General features: G+C 39.9%; 1 protein-coding gene across 2 annotated transcripts in view; it reads left to right on the forward strand.

Annotated features, from left to right (window-relative positions):
- Window positions 1-1,004: 1,004 nt before the first annotated feature.
- Window positions 1,005-19,000, forward strand: part of LOC134872290 (gamma-aminobutyric acid receptor subunit beta-2) — a 50,160-nt gene continuing 32,164 nt past the window's right edge. The window contains exons 1-3 of one of the 2 annotated variants that reach the window (XM_063895529.1): window positions 1,005-1,239; window positions 1,393-1,490; window positions 2,162-2,229. In XM_063895529.1, coding sequence (XP_063751599.1) covers window positions 1,157-1,239; window positions 1,393-1,490; window positions 2,162-2,229 — 249 coding nt within the window. In that variant the 5' untranslated portion in view covers window positions 1,005-1,156. The remainder of the gene's footprint in view (window positions 1,240-1,392; window positions 1,491-2,161; window positions 2,230-19,000) is intronic. The other variant, XM_063895530.1, reaches the window with a different exon arrangement.

Raw genomic sequence — 19,000 nt, forward strand, 5'->3', positions numbered from 1 at the left:
TTCAGTGCTTAGTGCATGCATCCTGCTTCCAACCCCGAGGCACTGCATTGGCACCGCGTCGCTCAGAGTATTAAGCCACGCTTCTCGTTTTCGTCAGAGGCCCGAGTGCTTGGAAATCGATGCGTGAGCAACTGTTGGTGGAGGAATACATTTCTAGCACGGAAACCCCCCTTTAAATGGGTGGAGAAAGCGATAGAGAGAGAGGCGAGCACATTCAGCACAATGGACAGAGTCAGAGAGTGGCGGAATGCACACATTGTAGCACCATGGACAGAGTCATTAACTCATAGTGAGGTTTTTTTTTTCGTTTTTTCTGTGTTTGTGGAAGGATAGAGCAATCTGTGAATATGTTACGTTCCCTCCGCTCCCCCGTGGGACTCGCCTGACAGTAGCCTACTTAGAAAACTACAAGAACAGCTTAACTCCCTTGTTCGGCATCATACCACACGTGCATGTTCACACCCACGCACGGAGGGTGTTGTCACTGAGTATTAGTAATTTCAAAGAACACACGATAAATGCAGATGTAAAGCCTAATAATAGGCACTTCGAGCTGTATCAGCGTCATTGCTGTCTCATGTTTTCATTCCACTGTATGGAAGGAAACATTTAGCTTGAATACACATTGATTTTTAAAACTAAAGTTAAGTTGAAATATTCTTCTTGTGTCTGTCTACTCAGCGCTCACATCATTATAAAGGCACATTTAAATTGATCAAGTCCAGATTTCAGCGGGGAACCCCCGGGCAGCTCTGGTCAAGTGCCTTGCTCAGGGACAGCTAGGTGACTTGGCAGACGGGCGTCTAAAGAGCGAACTGAGAGACAACCCCACCCACATTTCCATTTCGCCCCTGTGAATTCGAACCACCAACTTTCCGATGACTGTCACTGCTTCTTAAACCGCCACATTGGTTGCAAAGAAACCAGGGAGACCACCATGTGCCCCTGAGTAACTTGTAGTCTTGGTTCTCCTTTAAATTTCCTCCGTGGCTGGGTAGCTACTACGTCTGCCACTACCACCGGCAGCAGCAGCAGCGCTGCTTCTTGATGTTGTGGTCGGGAATACGCATGCGCACGGCATTGGAATAACTGCACTGGCAAGAATAAGTTGGACCTCGTCTGTCTTCACTAAAAGAAAAATACAGAAAACAAAACTATGGCAGTGTTCAGAATAAGACGAATGAGGTGTTTTTACGTCTGGTTGTTCCCTATCGTATTGACCGTGATGTGCGCTCAAAGGTAAGTGAGAGAGGGTCGGAGGATTCTCCACTCATTTTGTTCTAAGTGTGCCTGTGTTACAGACGGCATGGTGTATACTTGGACACTTTAAGGTCCAAGAATGTCTCGCTTATCAACCTGCTGTGCACCTTTTCTCTCTCTTTTCTTCCATAGTGCCGGTGCCAATGACCCTAGCAATATGTCTTTGGTTAAAGAAACAGTGGATAGACTGTTGAAAGGTTATGATATACGATTGAGGCCAGATTTCGGAGGTAAATGAACTCGTATTATCTCCAACTATCTTCGAGTTTGCGCCTTGTCAGCCCGTGTAATAGCAGTGTTTAAATAGCCTCTGTAATTACCGATAACTCGATTATCTTTGCAATTTTAGAAAGTAGAGACATTTCTTATCGACTTGTGCCAGAGTCTATTATATTGTAATACGATCACTGCTAAATGTGAAATAACAACCCAGAGTAGCGACATAATAGAAAAAAACACACGAGTGGCGTTGAAGGATGAACGTGGACGATAAAACAGGCTACACCAGCTCATTTATTTGAATGAAAATCACTCAATTAAAAAGGTGGCTGTCAACTCCCAGTGCACCTCTGTAGCAATTTATAACAAATCAGTGCCCACCTTTGTTTACATTAGTGTTTCAACCCAGGTGTTTACTGTGACGGAAGCATGTTTAAGGCTAGGTATTGAATGTCAACAACTTTTAGCTGAATTTCCAACACTTCCACCGCAGTCTTATCTTGCACGAAATGAACACTATAAACTATTATCCGGCTGACAACAGCTTAACTCACAATTGTTAATCTGTGTTTTCATCACGTAGGCTATACATTGTTTGATCGTAAAACATGTCAGAGAAGCATACAGGCTGTACCTGATATACAATATCTCTGTTGCTTACCGTTGTTTTGATCTGTCCTAGGTCCTCCGGTTGGAGTGGGAATGAATATAGACATAGCCAGCATAGACATGGTGTCAGAAGTCAATATGGTAAGTAGTCCACTATCACCTTCACTATGAAAATGTGGGACTCCTCCGAACTAATGATCCCTGCTAAGCATAAACCTAGTAGGGGAATACCCAAACAAACCACTGGGGAAACCCTCTCTTAATGGAGGTCTGTGTAAATGTGTACATTTTTGCCCCATCACTAGCATCTAACATTGGTGTTATGGAGGCTACAATTGGGCTTGAACACTTGCAGGCAATGGTCGATTTGTTTGGGTCGATGGCATGGATTCAGTCATTCTGGGATTTTGAAATTGACTGACATGGGTGATCTCTTTTATGCTGATTGCTGTTCAATTTGCTGAGCAGGTACAAAGCCAGGCATCATTAACTCCACAAAATCAAATATTTGGGAAAATAAAAATTCAATTCACCACCACTATCTTATAGGGAAAGTTATAGTATGAGCCACAGTCTCAACCATTGATATTATTAATACTTACACATGTATTGCTTGATAATATTTGTTTTATAGTTTCTGTTAGAATGGCTGGTTTATAACGCCTAAAAAGAAATTGTGACAGTGAAGGAACTTGAGAGCTGTGGATATAAGAAGTGGAGATAAGTCTTGCTTCATACAATTGCACCTCCTAGTGATGAGATGTTAGAACTGCACTTTAGTTCACATAAACTCAAGGCTGCATTTTATGATCACTTTTTACACAAATAATACAGTTGACAAGGTGAGCAAAAAATGATATTTATGAAGTAATATTCACGAGATATTGACAGATCTATTGTTTTTTTGTTTTTTCCAGTGGTTGACCTCTACTGTATAAATGTACAACTTTGTTACATTTTGCACATTTATGTCCTGCTGCTGCAGTTGTTTTGGTGTAACTAGCTGTGAAATGAGTCATGTTGTGATCTCAGGGAATGTTTACACGCTGGAATATTTTTGGCAGCAGCACCCAAAGGCTGTTGCTCATGTTATCTTTGTGCTCTTTTAAACTATGATGATTTGTAGAGATGAGATGAGAGAACAGATGATGCCATTTCTATTTGCATGTATTTACCCAGAAGACCAGCACAACCTTAGGGCACATACATGCACACACAAGCACACAAGAGCACACCTACACACAATGCAGGTCTGTAGAGTCCTCCACATTGGCCTTGAATCTTTAATTAAGGCATGTTTTCCCTGTGTAACCGATGCAAGAGCTTGAAAGCTGCCTAACAATGTGTCTATTAAGGTGAAGGAGTGCCTGCAAGCACAGTTTGTTAGTGTGGACTCAGGATGCATTACCAGGATTTAAATAGCAAAGTATTATGTAATATGCTATTTGTATCTATCATCTCATCAGCTAATGCATAAAAGACAGTTTAATACAATTTATATATAGCTCTTTCTATAGAAAGGGAGGTAGTTATTTTGTTGTGATTTATACAGGCAACAAATGCCATTATTTAGGTTATTTATTGTTTTAGATAGCATTTGGCAAAGAAAAACATTTCAAAAGACACTGAGGAAAGAGGTCAACAATAAAAAAAAACGTTTCGTACAACTCAGCCAACATGACAGTCCAAATGTGGTTGTGCCTTATTTTGTTGTTTCTCAGGCCTACTACTTCCAGAGAAAAACTTAGTGAAGAGTATATCCCAGCTTTATTACTCCTACCCAGAAGTGCGTCAGGGCCGGGGCTTATATTCAAACACCCACACATATGACCAAACAAAAAAATCCTACTCTCTATCCCAACACAAAGCCAGTGCCACAGAGCGTCTTTGATCATCCCATTTCTTTTTCAGCTCTCGCCCACTAAACACCCTCTAATGTGAAAGGGGAGTCATTACCACCTGACCCATTGGAACCTCATCAATAGAAGAGGCCACATGTGTGCGTAATGGTTTCAGCATCTTTGATCTGCTCCCCTTCCTATAAATGTAACCACTTTTCAGGACAGCAGCTGGTGTAGAAGCACTTTCTTTTCTTCCATTTCCTCTCCCCCATCTGGCTCTCTGTCTGCCACTTATTTCGGTGCCGGGATAAACCACCCTGCGTACTTTCTTTAGAGAGCAGATGAGAAACAGGGTTGAGGATAATGGAGAGATATATGTCACTGAGGGATGTATCCAACAGTGTCCTATTAGCCATTATGGCACAGCAGGACTCTTTGGTGTGTGTTAAGAACAATATATTCTTCTATGACCCACACTGTTCTCTGCTAAAGGCCTTGCATTAAAAAGGGAGACATGCATGGGTGACAACATAATGCATATATTTGATTTTTCCGGAGGGGCCATTAAAATAAGGACCTGCATAGCGGTTTGTCTTAGACCATCTGTTTTAGCACTTTGTTACCAATGTCACAGAGCAGAAACTCATTTAGAAACAACACAGGCCTCTAGCTTGCTTTAGATGAGTCACCAAACTAAGCATGCAAGCCTTCAAGCATGAGTTGCCTGGAGGACGTCCTCTCCAGCATTTGTCATGTAAGCAGTTCCTATGTTGTCCAAATGCACAACCTCGACTTAAGCATGTAGGGCCTTGTTCCAAAACACCATCATACCTAGTTAAAGACGAGCCTCTACAACAATGTAGCAAACAATGACTTTTTACAGTATGTTCAAAGGCTAAACATGCGCACCAATAGCTGACATGAGTGAGTCATATACATTGTCTAAAAACTACATTACATGTCCCTTAGGACCATAGCCAGCGATGTTATGAGGATGCTCTGGCTGGTGTTCATTACATCCCCCTGAAAGGTCACTTGTTACTGGGTGTCAGGGCCAAAGTCCCAAGCCTTCGAGGAAGAAAACGGATCGGATATGACTGTGTAAGACCTAGGAGTCAAATTTGTCAACTCTATGTATGTGACAGAGAGATAGATAGTAAAGAAAGCTCTCTGACATTAACAAGTTACCATGTGGAGAGCCAGAAGCGGTGCTGGTGTTGGAGAGAAGGTCATGTACCTAGTGCTGCTGAGGGTTCATTCTGCATGACTCAAAGCTGGACATACAGAGATGGACACTCACACTGAATACCAATGTCATGTCAGACATTCAACCCGAGGCAAGTGGCATAGCAAACCCTAATTTATGCATCAGGCAAAGGAAGATTGGAATATATGTACAGGAAGCATGTAGAGTGCATGATTCCTCTCTTTTCCCATCTTTCTAGAAATTCTCTTTTGTGCACTTTCTCCACTGCCATTTACGTCTCAATAGTCTCTTCTGGTTGAGCTCCTGAACACTTGAATCATAAGCCAACCGTTTTCACAGAGGAAAAAATACTCCTGTCTGAGGATGAACTAAAGTTATTATCCTCCTCCAAAAGGCAGAAATACCATTATTGATGCCCATAAAGGTCAAGAGGGGCTTATTGATTGTTTAAAAGAACTGTGAAACTCAGAGCCCCCAATTTCTCTACCGATTTATGTCCACACTTTAGCAGAATATTTGGTGTCTGCTATTAAAGCATAAAAACACACTGATAATAACGCCTATAAAATATATCATAAAGATGTTTACATTGTAATGGATGTTGGCTGGAAGTTAAGGGATCACTGCTTCCTATTTGATAATACAAGGAAAGGAAGATAGGGAAGCACTTATGTGGGATTGCATAATATGTCATCCGGACCTGAGAGCTTCAAAATGATATTAAGTCTGAATTGTGTTTAGATCTATTCCACAGGAGCCTTCAAAAGTATATTGCTGAGGTGGGCAGGATTGTAAATCAATGAGCAGCAGACATCACCCAAACAAGTAAAATTGGTATGATTTAAATAGATTTTCACAACAGCATTTTAAACATATATTGCCCAGGTAACAACGACTACCCTAAGGAAACCCTCCCCTTAATCAGCTCAATGTAATGTAAATTGTACCAATTGATAAATGGGTTATTATTCATTTTAAAGGGTACAGACACATTGTCTCTTTTTCATTGCACACACACTTTTATGAGGCCAGGTTTTATCAGTACTGAAATTATCTCTAACTCCTGCTCCATGATGGTTGCATAGTAACTAATGAAAATGTGGAGGAATGTGTGAAGATTCACAGACTAAAAGAGACACATTCTAATTGTGGGAGAAATAACTCGATCCAACTCTTGTCCTATGGCAAAACGATATGTAAAACTATAAAAAATATCTTCACACAATATCTAAATCTGGTAACAGTATAATAATAGGTATTGACCTATAGTTACCATAAGTCAACATGTTTGGACAGTTTAAGATGTTGTTGTTATCCACAGAGCTGTACACAGTTGGTTTTTGTATCGTGAAACACTTAGAAATATGCAACCTTCAATCATACCAATCCAATGTTGAGTAGTAACAGTCTTCAAAACTGCTACATTAAAAGACCAAGTAACTGAAGTCCTTTGGAGTGAGTGTTACAGTGTCTCCTTTTTAGCAACTGTCTATATAAAGCCTGCTACCATGCAGGACAGACATGAACATACTTGTACACTTAGAATGTCTCTAGTGAGGATGTACACTTACTCTCTGTCTCTCATGTACACACACACATCCTCAGTTCCTGATCCCTCTCTATTCTCAAGTCATGCTCCCTTATAAACTGGTATGTTAACACAGCCTCAAGGAAAGTAGCTTCTCATATTACATAATACCCAGAGCAAAGACAAAGTCAACCATGGTTCAGCAAGGATTTGACTTGATGATCTAGTGGAGGGAGCTGGAGCAAACATAATGTAAAAGGAAAGCCAGGCTCTAATGCTAATAGTATTGATTCATTTTCACTGCTATGGATAGATGGTTCATCGATGTCACTTAAAAGACAACCTTGACTTATCACCAAGCTCCTGTTCCTGGTTTGGCCCCTTGTGGGCAGCGGAAAAACCTGAAAACACAATTTACCATTCACCTACCAAGGACAATAGGGCAAATGTGTTGGCAAACGGTGCACTTATACACATGTTCCAGAAAAAAAGCAACATTAACATTCATCTTGAGTCTTTTTGTAGACACCCAATTGATTCAAATCCAATATTTACCCCTTTAGCCCTGTTTGGGAATTAATCTAGAGCTTTTTGTCTGCTTCAGCTTCTGCTGGAAACAGGGTAATTAATAGAGGTGAAAAACCAGACATAAAACCAACACAAAAATCTAAAGTTTAGCTAAGGGAAAGTGAAGAGTTGGGAGATAATTATTGGTGTTGTCATAACTATAGACAACACCTTCTTAATTACATGTTTTTGTTTGTCAAATTGCTAAGGTAAACATTATAGATAACTTGAATGGAACCTAACTTTTAGAAGATGAAGACCCCCAATAATATTTATTTCTGAACGACATACAGTAGTATATTTAGAAAGCTATAGTGGTAACCAGTTTTTCTTTTCTTTTTTCTAAACTAATTGAAAGCTTCCAATGTATTTCATTCCCTTTAACAGCTCACTGCCTAATTTAAAGATTTTACTGATGCAGGATCTTTAACTCCAGCTGCTTCGAAGGTCAGCAAAATTCGTTTTTAAAGGGAACATTGTGTCTCTCTTTGTTAGTCCTTTATTTATAGGGCAGTGTTGCTCAGTGCCTCTTAGGTGGCAAAACATTTTCAGCCCTGTTTCATTGTTAACACCACTTTGTTAAGTTGCCTCTTTCCCTCCTAAAGAGATTCGCAAAAACCTGCTCAACTTATCAAGATATTCTTTACAAAAAAGAAACATGAAACATACACAGCGGCTGCATACATTAAATACGAATACAAAAAAAAGCTAGCTTGTAGGGGAAAGCCATAAGGGATGTTGGAAAGAGTGAATGAGGATGGACTGAATTGTGTGAGTGGAGTGCTGGAACAACCCATTCCCACACTTGCATTATTCATGCTGGTAGGTTTAGATAGATTTAGATTTAACTCCCTATACAGTTTTGGTAATCCATTTAGATTACATTGTGTGCCACTTCAATGCAGTTAAAGTATAGACATTAAGTGGGTTGTTTGTATACGGAAATGAGGTTTTTTTTTATGTTGCCAGTGACAATACATAACATATGGTTATGTGTTTACTCATCAGCAACACTAATTAACTTAATTTAAATGATGATGAACGTGGTGGCTGTGTTGCTGTGATGATGATGGTGATCATGATAAAACATATCAACATACTTTTGTAAAGAGGATGAGGAACAACCAAAGTAAAGATAGATCTAAAACAATGGTGCTAAATTTGCATATTATATCCCCCAGTCAGATGTCAGTGAGGAGCTCTGTCTCTGCCACTGGGGGTGGTAAAAACATTTATGGCTCTCAGTGTTGGCCAGTTTGTCTTTTTGTTATTTTACTGCTGTGACTTGGATGTTAGTTTAACATATACACATGTGAATACAGTCATTTGAACCTGCATAGTCAAGTTGTTTTTACCTGATCGATAGATGGGCTAACAGTTGGAAACAAAGTCAATCAGATATGTCAAACAAATCCAACATACTGACTGAGGGGGATATGTAGTCAATCAGAAGGCAGTTAAATATACACATTTGAACAGATAAGGAAAGGTAAAAATACATAATGGCAACAATACAACATAGAAATCCTGGCAGAGGCTACTGTGAGTTATCCTCTATATACTGGGGTTAAGTGCAGATGATGTTCGACTGGGTGAGCAGGTGGCTTACAAAAGAGTTGTGCAAGACTTGGAAAACTCAGGAGCAACAGCAGTTGGGTGGGTGAAGAATGGCACATATGAAAGAGGTTAGAAGAAAACATGGCATAGTGAGGAGGAACAAGAGGCAGAGGAGGGAGGAGAGATAGATGGAGCAACTGTTGGCGTGACAAGATTACCTCAAGTTTTTTGCGCAGTCAAAATCTCATAAGCTGTGTACAAAGATGTCTGGGAAAATGGTGACTGAAGTGCTAGGCAGCCAGTCTTGTTGTTCTCACTGCAGATATCTCTTAAAATGTCATCAGTAGTCTGCACAGCAGGTTTCTTCAGTTAGCCAACATGGCTTTTCACTGGGTACTATACTGTCCTTTTGTTTCTGCACAGTGCATAGCCTTTTAACACTACCTTTGTTATACTGTATATTCATTTCACTGGACTGGGTTTGCGTTTCCAACACATTATATATCCATCCCTGTTTAGTTATTTATTATCTTTAGACTTTGTTTTCTTTGTGTCACAAGCAGGGCAACATTTCTTTATGAATCCAGTGACTGGTTATTTACAGGTTGAGTTCATCTTTATGATAATTTCCCTAATTTACTAAACATGGTTTACGTTACCTACTAGTCATCACTGCACCTCAAACACCTCTTCACCTATTAAAGCCGTATACAGCTGCCATCATGGCTTAATTTTTCCACATATTTGGATTATTTCCTGAAATGATGGACACAACAAAGAATGTAACGATTGAAAACAACAGTTATAATATTACCCTTGGTGGTGTAGAAAAAGGCTTTTTTGGGTTATTTCATTGAAACCTTTCTGTATAACATTTAAAGCTCACTCCATTAAAAAATATTAAGGACCCTGCGGCATCGTGATGTGGTGTGTGTAGATCTGGAAAACTTCTGAACATAACACACAATATCTTACTTTGATAAATGATGTGACATACATCAATCACAACACACACACACACACACACACACACACACACATACATACACACACACACACACACACACACACACACACACACACACACACACACACACACACACACACACACACACACACACACACACACACACACACACACACACACACACACACACAGTATTAAACTTACAAAGATGTACGACTTAAGTCATTACCACTTGTACAGACACTGGTTATTGTACAATTAATAAGCCAGCTCTAAATGTCAGGAGAAGGAAGGCGTGTAATCAATTCCCCCAGGTTAAACAAGCCTGCTAGTAAGGCATCTGATTCACTGTTGTCTGTGACAGTGAATGATGGGGTGGATGTTCAGCTACCAGACATGCAGCTGTAGGTCTAACTGTTAAACAGTAGCCTCTTGTTTTCTTGCGGTAGGACGAGCGTGGGGAATTGACAGCATATTGCCATTGTGCCATTCGCTCATTGCAGGGCAATCATTTTTTCACACCTGTCCTGTGTCAAGCTGATGTTACCATCCTCAGGTTCTCATCTCTCATTCCTCGGTTCTCTCTCTCTCACTTATGCTGTCTCTTTCCTGTTTGATAATGACACAATGCTGGTGCCTTGCTGCAGTGGGATTAGACAGAGTTACAAATCGAGTTGGGTTAATCGGTTGGCCTGCCAATCCAGGAGGCATCTCCCTGTCACTAGCCCCACTGCTCTATTAGTTTTTCTTGATTCTTCCTTAGTTTTCTTCTGACCCAAACCCCTATCTTTTCATTACTTAATCAAATAATTGTGTTGCCTGACAAAGTTGTATCCTGGGAAGACAGAATTTTGAAAATACTATATTCAGTGTTGCTTGAAATGTGTAAGAGAGTTCATCATGAATGAAGAATAACTTTTCAAGAGATACAAACTATTTTTACATATCTTGTATGAACCATTGAAGGAGGATAGGTTCATCTTACATATGTATGCTATTTATTTGTAATGTAACAAATAATTATAACAATATTGATGACTAACAACAGTTAACAGTGATCTTTTTGTTTTATTTTGACGGTGTTGCCTTCAGTGTGTAAGCAACTATTCTGTGTTTTGTTGGGGGGATAACACTCATCATTGTGTGGGATCTATTTTTAGATTGTTAATCAAGGTAACATGTTCAGATTGACCAGCTCAGTATGATATCCCATAAAGTGTGAGTAGAGTGAGATTGCTTCATAGTGGTTCATCCACAGGCAGTAACCCAACAGAGATCGAAATCACATGTGTGAAAGGGAGAGTGCATGCAGGTGTGTGTATTTTCTTCAGTGTTTGTTGTCAAACATTGAAATGAGTTCTTAACTCCATTTGGTTACCATTGGCTCCGTCAATTCCCCTCACAATATCTGAGGTTATATTTGTAGACTCATATGGACTAATTACAAGAAATGTGGCTGTTTGCTCCATTTGGTCTCAGCCGAGCTCTACTTGGTTGCCTTTGACTCTCTGTGATGATGTTTTTTGTGTTTTAACAAAGCTCATTATATACCTAGGGTGTTGTTATTGACATATCTTTTGGTTTCCTTTTATCTGTACACACTTTAAACAGTGATTTGATAAATACTACCTGCTCAGACAGGCTAATAATAATATCTGGTATGCTGCACTGAGTCTTTATCAAATCACAGTTTGATTCACATGTAGTCACAAACAGCATAAGCATTTGTCAATGACAACAATGTTTTGGTGACAGTAGCAACTCTATAGAATTACTTGCCATGTCTATGAAGTATAATGTAATACTTGTGAATTTTCAGTTTGACCAGTTTCCTGTTTTAAACTTATCCACACTGGAGAGCAATGGCAGCTGGACTTTGACATTGCCAGGGTAGATAAAAGGCCAAAACAAAGAGAAGATGTGAGTGTGTTTTAGAGTTACATTTAAACGGTTTATTTCTTCCAATCTAAATAGGTTTACTCACAAGGTAATTCTTTTGTGTTTTGTCATCAAAGCTAATTGCTCTTGCAGGCCGTTGTGGTTGGGCTCATGTCTGGTACTTTCACACAGATGTCACAGTGCGTGGATACTGCCACTTGTCAATCGAACATAAGACTAAATTCTGCTTTATCACAGCTTGCCAAAGTTGTAAATAGCCAAACAGGACAGACAGCAGGTGTGGATTGGTTTTCACAGCAGCTAAACATGACACTGAAAGCTGATAATGGGATAGTGTGGAGAAGGATAATGCAGAAGCTGTTTTTGTTATGTTTGCACTTGACTTTCTTTCTGGCATCTTCTTTAACTATCATTATATACTGGTGATATACTGTATAGAGGTTAGCCACGCAGGTAGCTGTTTTAATATGCATACTTTATCGAGAATGTCTTTCTTTCCCAAATATGCATCTCCCACTCATGGAGATTGAGAAATATATGTTCATCTCACTTGTTTATGTAGTTATATTCTCTGCACTGATAATCTTAGGATTTCTCAAATGTGTTTTACAGTACATGTTGGTTGCTTTGCAGTATAAGTGTTTTATTGCTTTGTAAGTAGTGGGAGAGCCTGCCATGAAAAGGAAGTACACTCTTATGCTTTATCACCCTCTCTTCTTTGGTTGAGTTGCAGATTTTTTTATATACATATATATTAATTTATATGTGCTACAATGCAGTGCACTTTGAAAGTTCAGTTAAGGTGACATGAGGAGTTGAACAAATCCCTGGAAACACAAATAACATTGTGAGGATTAATGTTGACCACGATACATGTGCAAGTTTGTGTGAGATGCACTCTCATTCCAGAGTGCTGTGGGTATTAAACCCTTTTGATGCTCACATTAGGTTAATATAGACTATAATTATTCAGTGTTGCATGTTTAAAACCACATTTTGATTACATAATTCAATGTTTTTTTTAACATGCAAAGTCCATAAATGAGGACAAGGGCTAATTGTATTGAAATAAATATGTTCGGATAGAGGGAGGTGAACGCAATTTCATTACGGAGTCAAAAGAGCTGGAAAGAATCCGTAAGTGTCAAAGGTCCACGATGCTCTGGATATTCTGCATTTTTAAGACTATTACTTTCATAAGAAAAGTCAAACTCTCAGAGGAGTTTTTTTCCTTAGTATATTTACACACACTGTATCTCGGTGTGTGTAAATATCGGCCTCGCAGTACCTTTAACTCAGTTCCTAAAAACTATATCAGATGTTCGAGTAGTTTTCAATGAAGCTATTACATTGAAAAGTGGATAACCCAATAGCTTGTACTATATAAGTGTGGAGAATACATACTGAGAAAGGACATGCTGAGGTACTTTTAGGTACCCCTTGTGTGTCATTGAATCCTAGCAAATAGGGACTCTTTTCAAACAGCACAATAAAGGTTTGGACTTTTTTTAGTCGTAATCTTATATGAGTACATTTTTCCAAACCCACCATTACACTAGTCTGTAAAAAATGTGTGTTAGGAGAGCATATAGAACATGACCATCAATGGACCTCCAAAATGTCCACTATTGGCTCACTGGTCTATTATTAAATATCTATACTCGGGATCAACCATTTGATAAGCATGCAAGTGTAACCACACACACACACACACACACACCCACACACACACACACCCACACACACACACACACACACACACACACACACACACACACACACACACACACACACACACACACACACACACACACACACACACACACTTTCTGAAGCTGACACCTTCTTAAAGCACCCCTGCATCTATTGTAGCTCAGTCCAACTGTGAGCAGATATTGCTTCTTCAAGGGTGTCCTTGCTCAAGGAGATACTGTATACAGACCTAAACCAACACAACTCTATTTATGGACAAATAAAAAAAGAATCAGAGACGGGCACGAATAAAGTGCATTTGTTCAGATTTAGGTTGATAACCAGTGTTCTCCACTAACTCAGGCTCTATACTCTTCATCGATCCACAGATGTCTGTAAATAGCATTATCTCATTGTTGACAATGTGTAGATGTGGTGTGTGCTTCTTGGTACTCTCTTTGAATAGCAATCAGTTTCTTCCTCAATTCTCCAGACCTCCATAATGCATGAGATGTGGGACTACTCCAGGGGATCAGAGTATGTGCATTGTGGTTGTAGGGCACTGAAAGGACAGCTGTCTAAAGCTTTAGCAGTGCCAAAAAGGCAGAAATATGTGTTAGTTTGTAATTAAACAGCTAAACATCATTACCTTCACAATGATTTCCACACACAATGTACAATGTATGCGCTTCCATGCCCCCCACATCCGCACACACACACACACATAATCTTTTCAAGCAGTTGGAGCAGTAAGTGGGACAAATGACGTACACAGACTCAATTTTTCTTCCATCTCTTTGGCCAGCTAACCTCCCGCTAGTCTGAATGACAGCTGAGAGTGAAACCTCCATCAACTTCCCCCTCTACTTCCAGGGAAATTCAAAATCCACCCTCATAATTTGTGTCCTGCTCTGCCTTCTCTCTTCTCTTCCCCACCACCCCTCGCCACCAACCGCCCCTCTCTCTGAATTGCCACTCCACTCTACTCCTCTCCGGGGACACAAAAGTGCCTGCAGATGCTCCAATCGACTCTACAGTAATAAATTGTATGTAGTCAGTTAAGCTGCACGACTGCCAACTGGCAAGGCTGTGAACCTCTGCTTTGGGAGAGAGCTCGGGAAAAAAAAGGTTCCTCCAAATTTGATTCACCTTCAGCAGTGAGCTCACTTGAAAGCGATGTCCAGGCCAGAGTAAATGATGAAAGGGTATTGAAGGAAAACAAGGATATATAGCCCAAGGAGAAATAGGGATAGGATACACCTACAGAAAGAGAAAAAAGAGAGGAGCAGTGATGGAAAGGGAGGTGGGATAAAGTACAAGCGAACAGGAGTCTGGTCATTGTTGACATTTGTCATAGTTTACACAAAGGAGCTTTGTTCAGAATAATGTCATTATTTAAATTAAAACGTATCCTTCATGGCACTTTGGTTATAGATATTTGCTCTTCTATGTTTTTATTAGAGCCGTCACTCTGCCTTTTCAGTTAAAACATTATTCATTCTGGGGTAAACAGACCAAGTGAAACCCCTGCTGCAGTCCCTGTGTGCTTTCCTGTTGAAAGGTTTACTACATGCAGCGCACAAGCTGTTCCAGATACAGAGCTGAATACTAAGGACTCCATACACAGATCTCCGGAGAGTGGGGAATATATGTCACACATCTCTTAGGGGATAGGCATGTTTATTATTAGACCTCTTTGGAAATGCTGTGCCCTATGCCAGGTTCCTCATACCTGGCGCTGATGGCATGTCGACTGTGTGAGACAGGAAATTGAAAGCCACTTGTTGTTGGAGGGCTTTTTGGAGGAACTGAAGTAGGTGGATGATAGAGTGTGGTATGGACATATGGCTGAGTAGTGGAGGGATCACATTTCCTCCCAACTAAAGGTATAACAAAGAGAGAGGAAGAGCAGATAGGGAGACAGACACAGATAGGATAAGGGTAGAGGAGGGTTCAGAGGCAGGCTGCTTTAGGATTCAGTGCCACCCTTCAAGGTCAGTGCACTATAGAAATAATTTAGAGCAACATACCTCTTTAAAAAAAAAAAAAAAATGCAAAATCTCAATCCCATGAAAATAATGTGGTGTAACAAAACCTGCCAAAACAGTCAATGACATTTGCCAATCAATGATGTAATTGCTTGGTCGTCCTTTTACCTGATTACAAAGTATGCCAATTTTGAAAATGAAGTCTGCCAAGCCCTATGTCGGTGAGCTTTGAGGTGGATATATTCAAATCTGAATCCTTCATTGGGCTTTTCAAAACCCACAAAGCTCCTCAGAGGCAGGTCCAACACCTGTCTTGTTCTCTAGACGGCTCCCTCGGCTGCGTCTGTTTAGCGGTAATGATCTAAGCCATTCACATTCACCACCAATGTGTTCTCGCTCCCCTTTTTTCTCTACCGCATGCAAATAGATGCAACAGGAGCCCCATTTGAGATTTAGATGGATAGATGGAGAGGGAATATATGAGAGAGAGGGAAGCTATAGGGAGAAGTAGATGGAATGAGATTCATGTAAAGGAGTGAGGGGGAAATGGGAGATGAAATAGAAAAAAATAACATGAAAGAGACAGAAAAAAAGGAATGGATGGGGCAGATGAGTGAAGGGATAAAAGGGGAGAGAGGGGAAGTAGCGGAGGGAGGTCATTGCTGGTGCTGAAATCAGAGAGTGGAAGTGAAGAGCTGTGAGAATAAAAGCAATTTGCATCACTGCTCCACTGAGCTTTCCAGAGCCATTCATTTACCCCCCTCTGAACCCCCCCTTGCAGCAAACTCACCACACCATTCCACAGCTCTCAAATGGAAAACTGGCTTCAAGGGTAGTTGGAAGAAAGAGATATATTTAACCAGTACTCACTATTTAGATGTCCTCATTCCTCTCTTATTTTTTTTCTCCCTTTAGACCCAAGCCTTCATTCTCATTCCTCAATCCTCATCATTTTCTACGACACAGTATCACTCCCATACATTTCTCAAGCTTTGTTATCCTGCTTTTTCTCATTATTTATCTCTCCTTCTCATTATACATATCATACTCCAACCTATTGTTGGTTCCTTATGAAAGACAAATAGACAAAAAAAGGTATTAAGTTGTTTGGTGAAATGCCCAATGTGATGTTTGTTGTTGATTACAGGACCTCTAGTGGCCAATATAAACCCTGCCTTTTTCTTATATCCACATATGTGATTTGTTTTATTCTGATTGCTGCTGATCTTTTTGGAAAAGAAACATCACACAGTTAGATTTTTCACTAGTCTTCTAATTTGTTGAATCTGATAACTGAATGCTCTACAAAGAGGCAAAGAAAGCTTAAATTGTTTGTAATCAACGGCAATTTATGGCGCAGAAGAGTCAACCAAAAAAAGCTGATGATAACTTACTTACACTTTTGAAATTGAATGAGTCTCCATGGCTGTCAAATCAATCAGACTCTATCCATGGCATGAAATGCCAATATGACATTTTGCAGTTTGTTGCCTGAAGGGCTGACTGAGCAAGCATATACTATATATATAGCATTGTCTGAAAACTTTGCCTCTGTCTCAGAAAAAATGCCCACAACAAGACTACGCCTGTAAAATGTGGCCTTACAATAATGAAACTCAAAGTTTAAGTTTGCAGGAGTACTTTTTGGAAAACATCTTCTGGATGGCACTATAGTGGGTTTAGGAAGGGTCACAGATTTTGTCTTTAATTAAGAAACACAGAGATCCAAGTAAGGACATGAGGTCCTTTGTGCCACACCAATTATGTGATCACCCTTTGTCCCCTTAAGTTCCCATTTATCAATTCACATATTTACACTTGATACATCTAACTGTTTTTTGCTGTCCATTGCTGCATGGCAGGCAACAATGTACAACTCACCAGCTCAGTCTGTACCTGTTATTTGTTTAGGCTGTTAGTCCAACAGAATAATGCTAGACAGCCTAAAGGAGCGGGTTTTTTTTTTTTCAATATCTGTTCCACAAGCTGAAAATGTACTGTTCTCCAACCAATTTAAATAACAGTAACAGGCTTACATTCAACTACTGTTTTCATATCAGGAATGACCCTGGTCATTATGACTAATTGAGGCTTTTCAGCCGTTTGTGGCTTGGGGTAAGATGACTCCAAATGATGAAGTCAGAATTTCAATATGTGTTAGCAAATAATTGAAGGCCGTTCCATTTGCCTCTCACTCATTTAGATGGCTAAAAGCTTATGCAGAGTGGTGATGACAGTGCATTTCTCAGATTAAAGTGTACGCTGTTAGTCGCTCAACTGAGCACAGTCAACACACCAATGGAGGTGTCAGATTTTTGATGATGTGTCTGTTGCGCATGTGTGCTGAGCATCAGAATTAACTTTATTTTATACAGGTGTTTTACAGAAAAAAAAAATGTTGAGCTGTATTTGACTTTTTTTGTAATAGCTTGTTCATTTCAGTTCTTCAAACTATTCTTTTGACATAAAGGTCTTCAGAAGAGAAAATATAACAAGATCAACAGTTATGAACAAAATAGTATAATTAGTCTTCAAAATTAGGAAACATTAACACAGTAGGAGGCGTGCTGTGGAATTGAATCTTGGTTATTAGTTTTAATGGATCCTCGCATTCTGTAGTGGCTTAGAGTGGGAGAGCATAAAGATCATTTTTTATTGTCCTTTCCTTGGCAGCACAGCAAATTCTGCTCCCATAAATCTAACATCATTCTTCTTGCATCACTTTTTTGTCTCCTCTCTTTTTTTTTCTCCCTCTCTCTCCAATATAGTTTATGTACTGATGCTCATTATGACTGCTGTTATGACAGCCTCCCTTAGATGTACACAGCCGTTGTAGTTATTCTGGTGATTTACAACCTCCTCCTCCCACAGAGAGAGAGAGAAAGAGAGAGAGAGGCCCACTGTACTGTAGCTGTCTCTGACAATAGCTTAATATTCACAGTAAACTAGCCACAGTGGCACCTCTACAGAGGCTGCCCAACAAAGCAAACCACAACTCCCACTAGTGGATAGGCCTCCGATAATGGGCTGTCAAGGATGACAATGGAAATATCCACTCTTTGATAATCATGCCGCACGTCATACAGCACCTTCTTATTCCTTCATGGCTGTCAGTTTTTTTGTTTTATCTCACAGCTACCTAAGATTCTAAAAGTGAGCCTTGTGGTAAGGGAGAGTCACGCGTGTGCCAGAATCGCTGATGGCTTTCAACAAATGAAGCCTATCACCGGGCTGGCAAGTGATGTCACACAAGATCAGGGCCCATGTTATGATACCCCTCTCACTATATATTGCAAAGGACTTACTGCAAGATTACATATTTCATCCACATTGCCAGGTGAAAATCACAGCAGCATTGTGATATAGCTTCCCTGTTCAAACATGGCTGTGAAAGTCACATACAAATATTAGTGCTTCACAGAATGAAAATAAATAAAGGCTAATATGATCGTTTGAAAAGGATGTACATTTAATTAAAAGTAAATACAGGCCTATAAGTAGTCACAATCATTGTCATGCTCATCTGACAGAAATCATAATATGCAGCAGTATAGCAAAACAACAGACAGCTAATGCAGCCGTGCCACGAGTCATATTTATTTGATGGCTTTACAATGACGACTCCGAGGAAAGGATGTCTCATTTAATTAAATGCCTCGACTCATA

This window comes from Eleginops maclovinus, chromosome 11, assembly GCF_036324505.1.
Source record: "Eleginops maclovinus isolate JMC-PN-2008 ecotype Puerto Natales chromosome 11, JC_Emac_rtc_rv5, whole genome shotgun sequence".
Classification (NCBI taxonomy): Eukaryota; Metazoa; Chordata; class Actinopteri; order Perciformes; family Eleginopidae; genus Eleginops; species Eleginops maclovinus.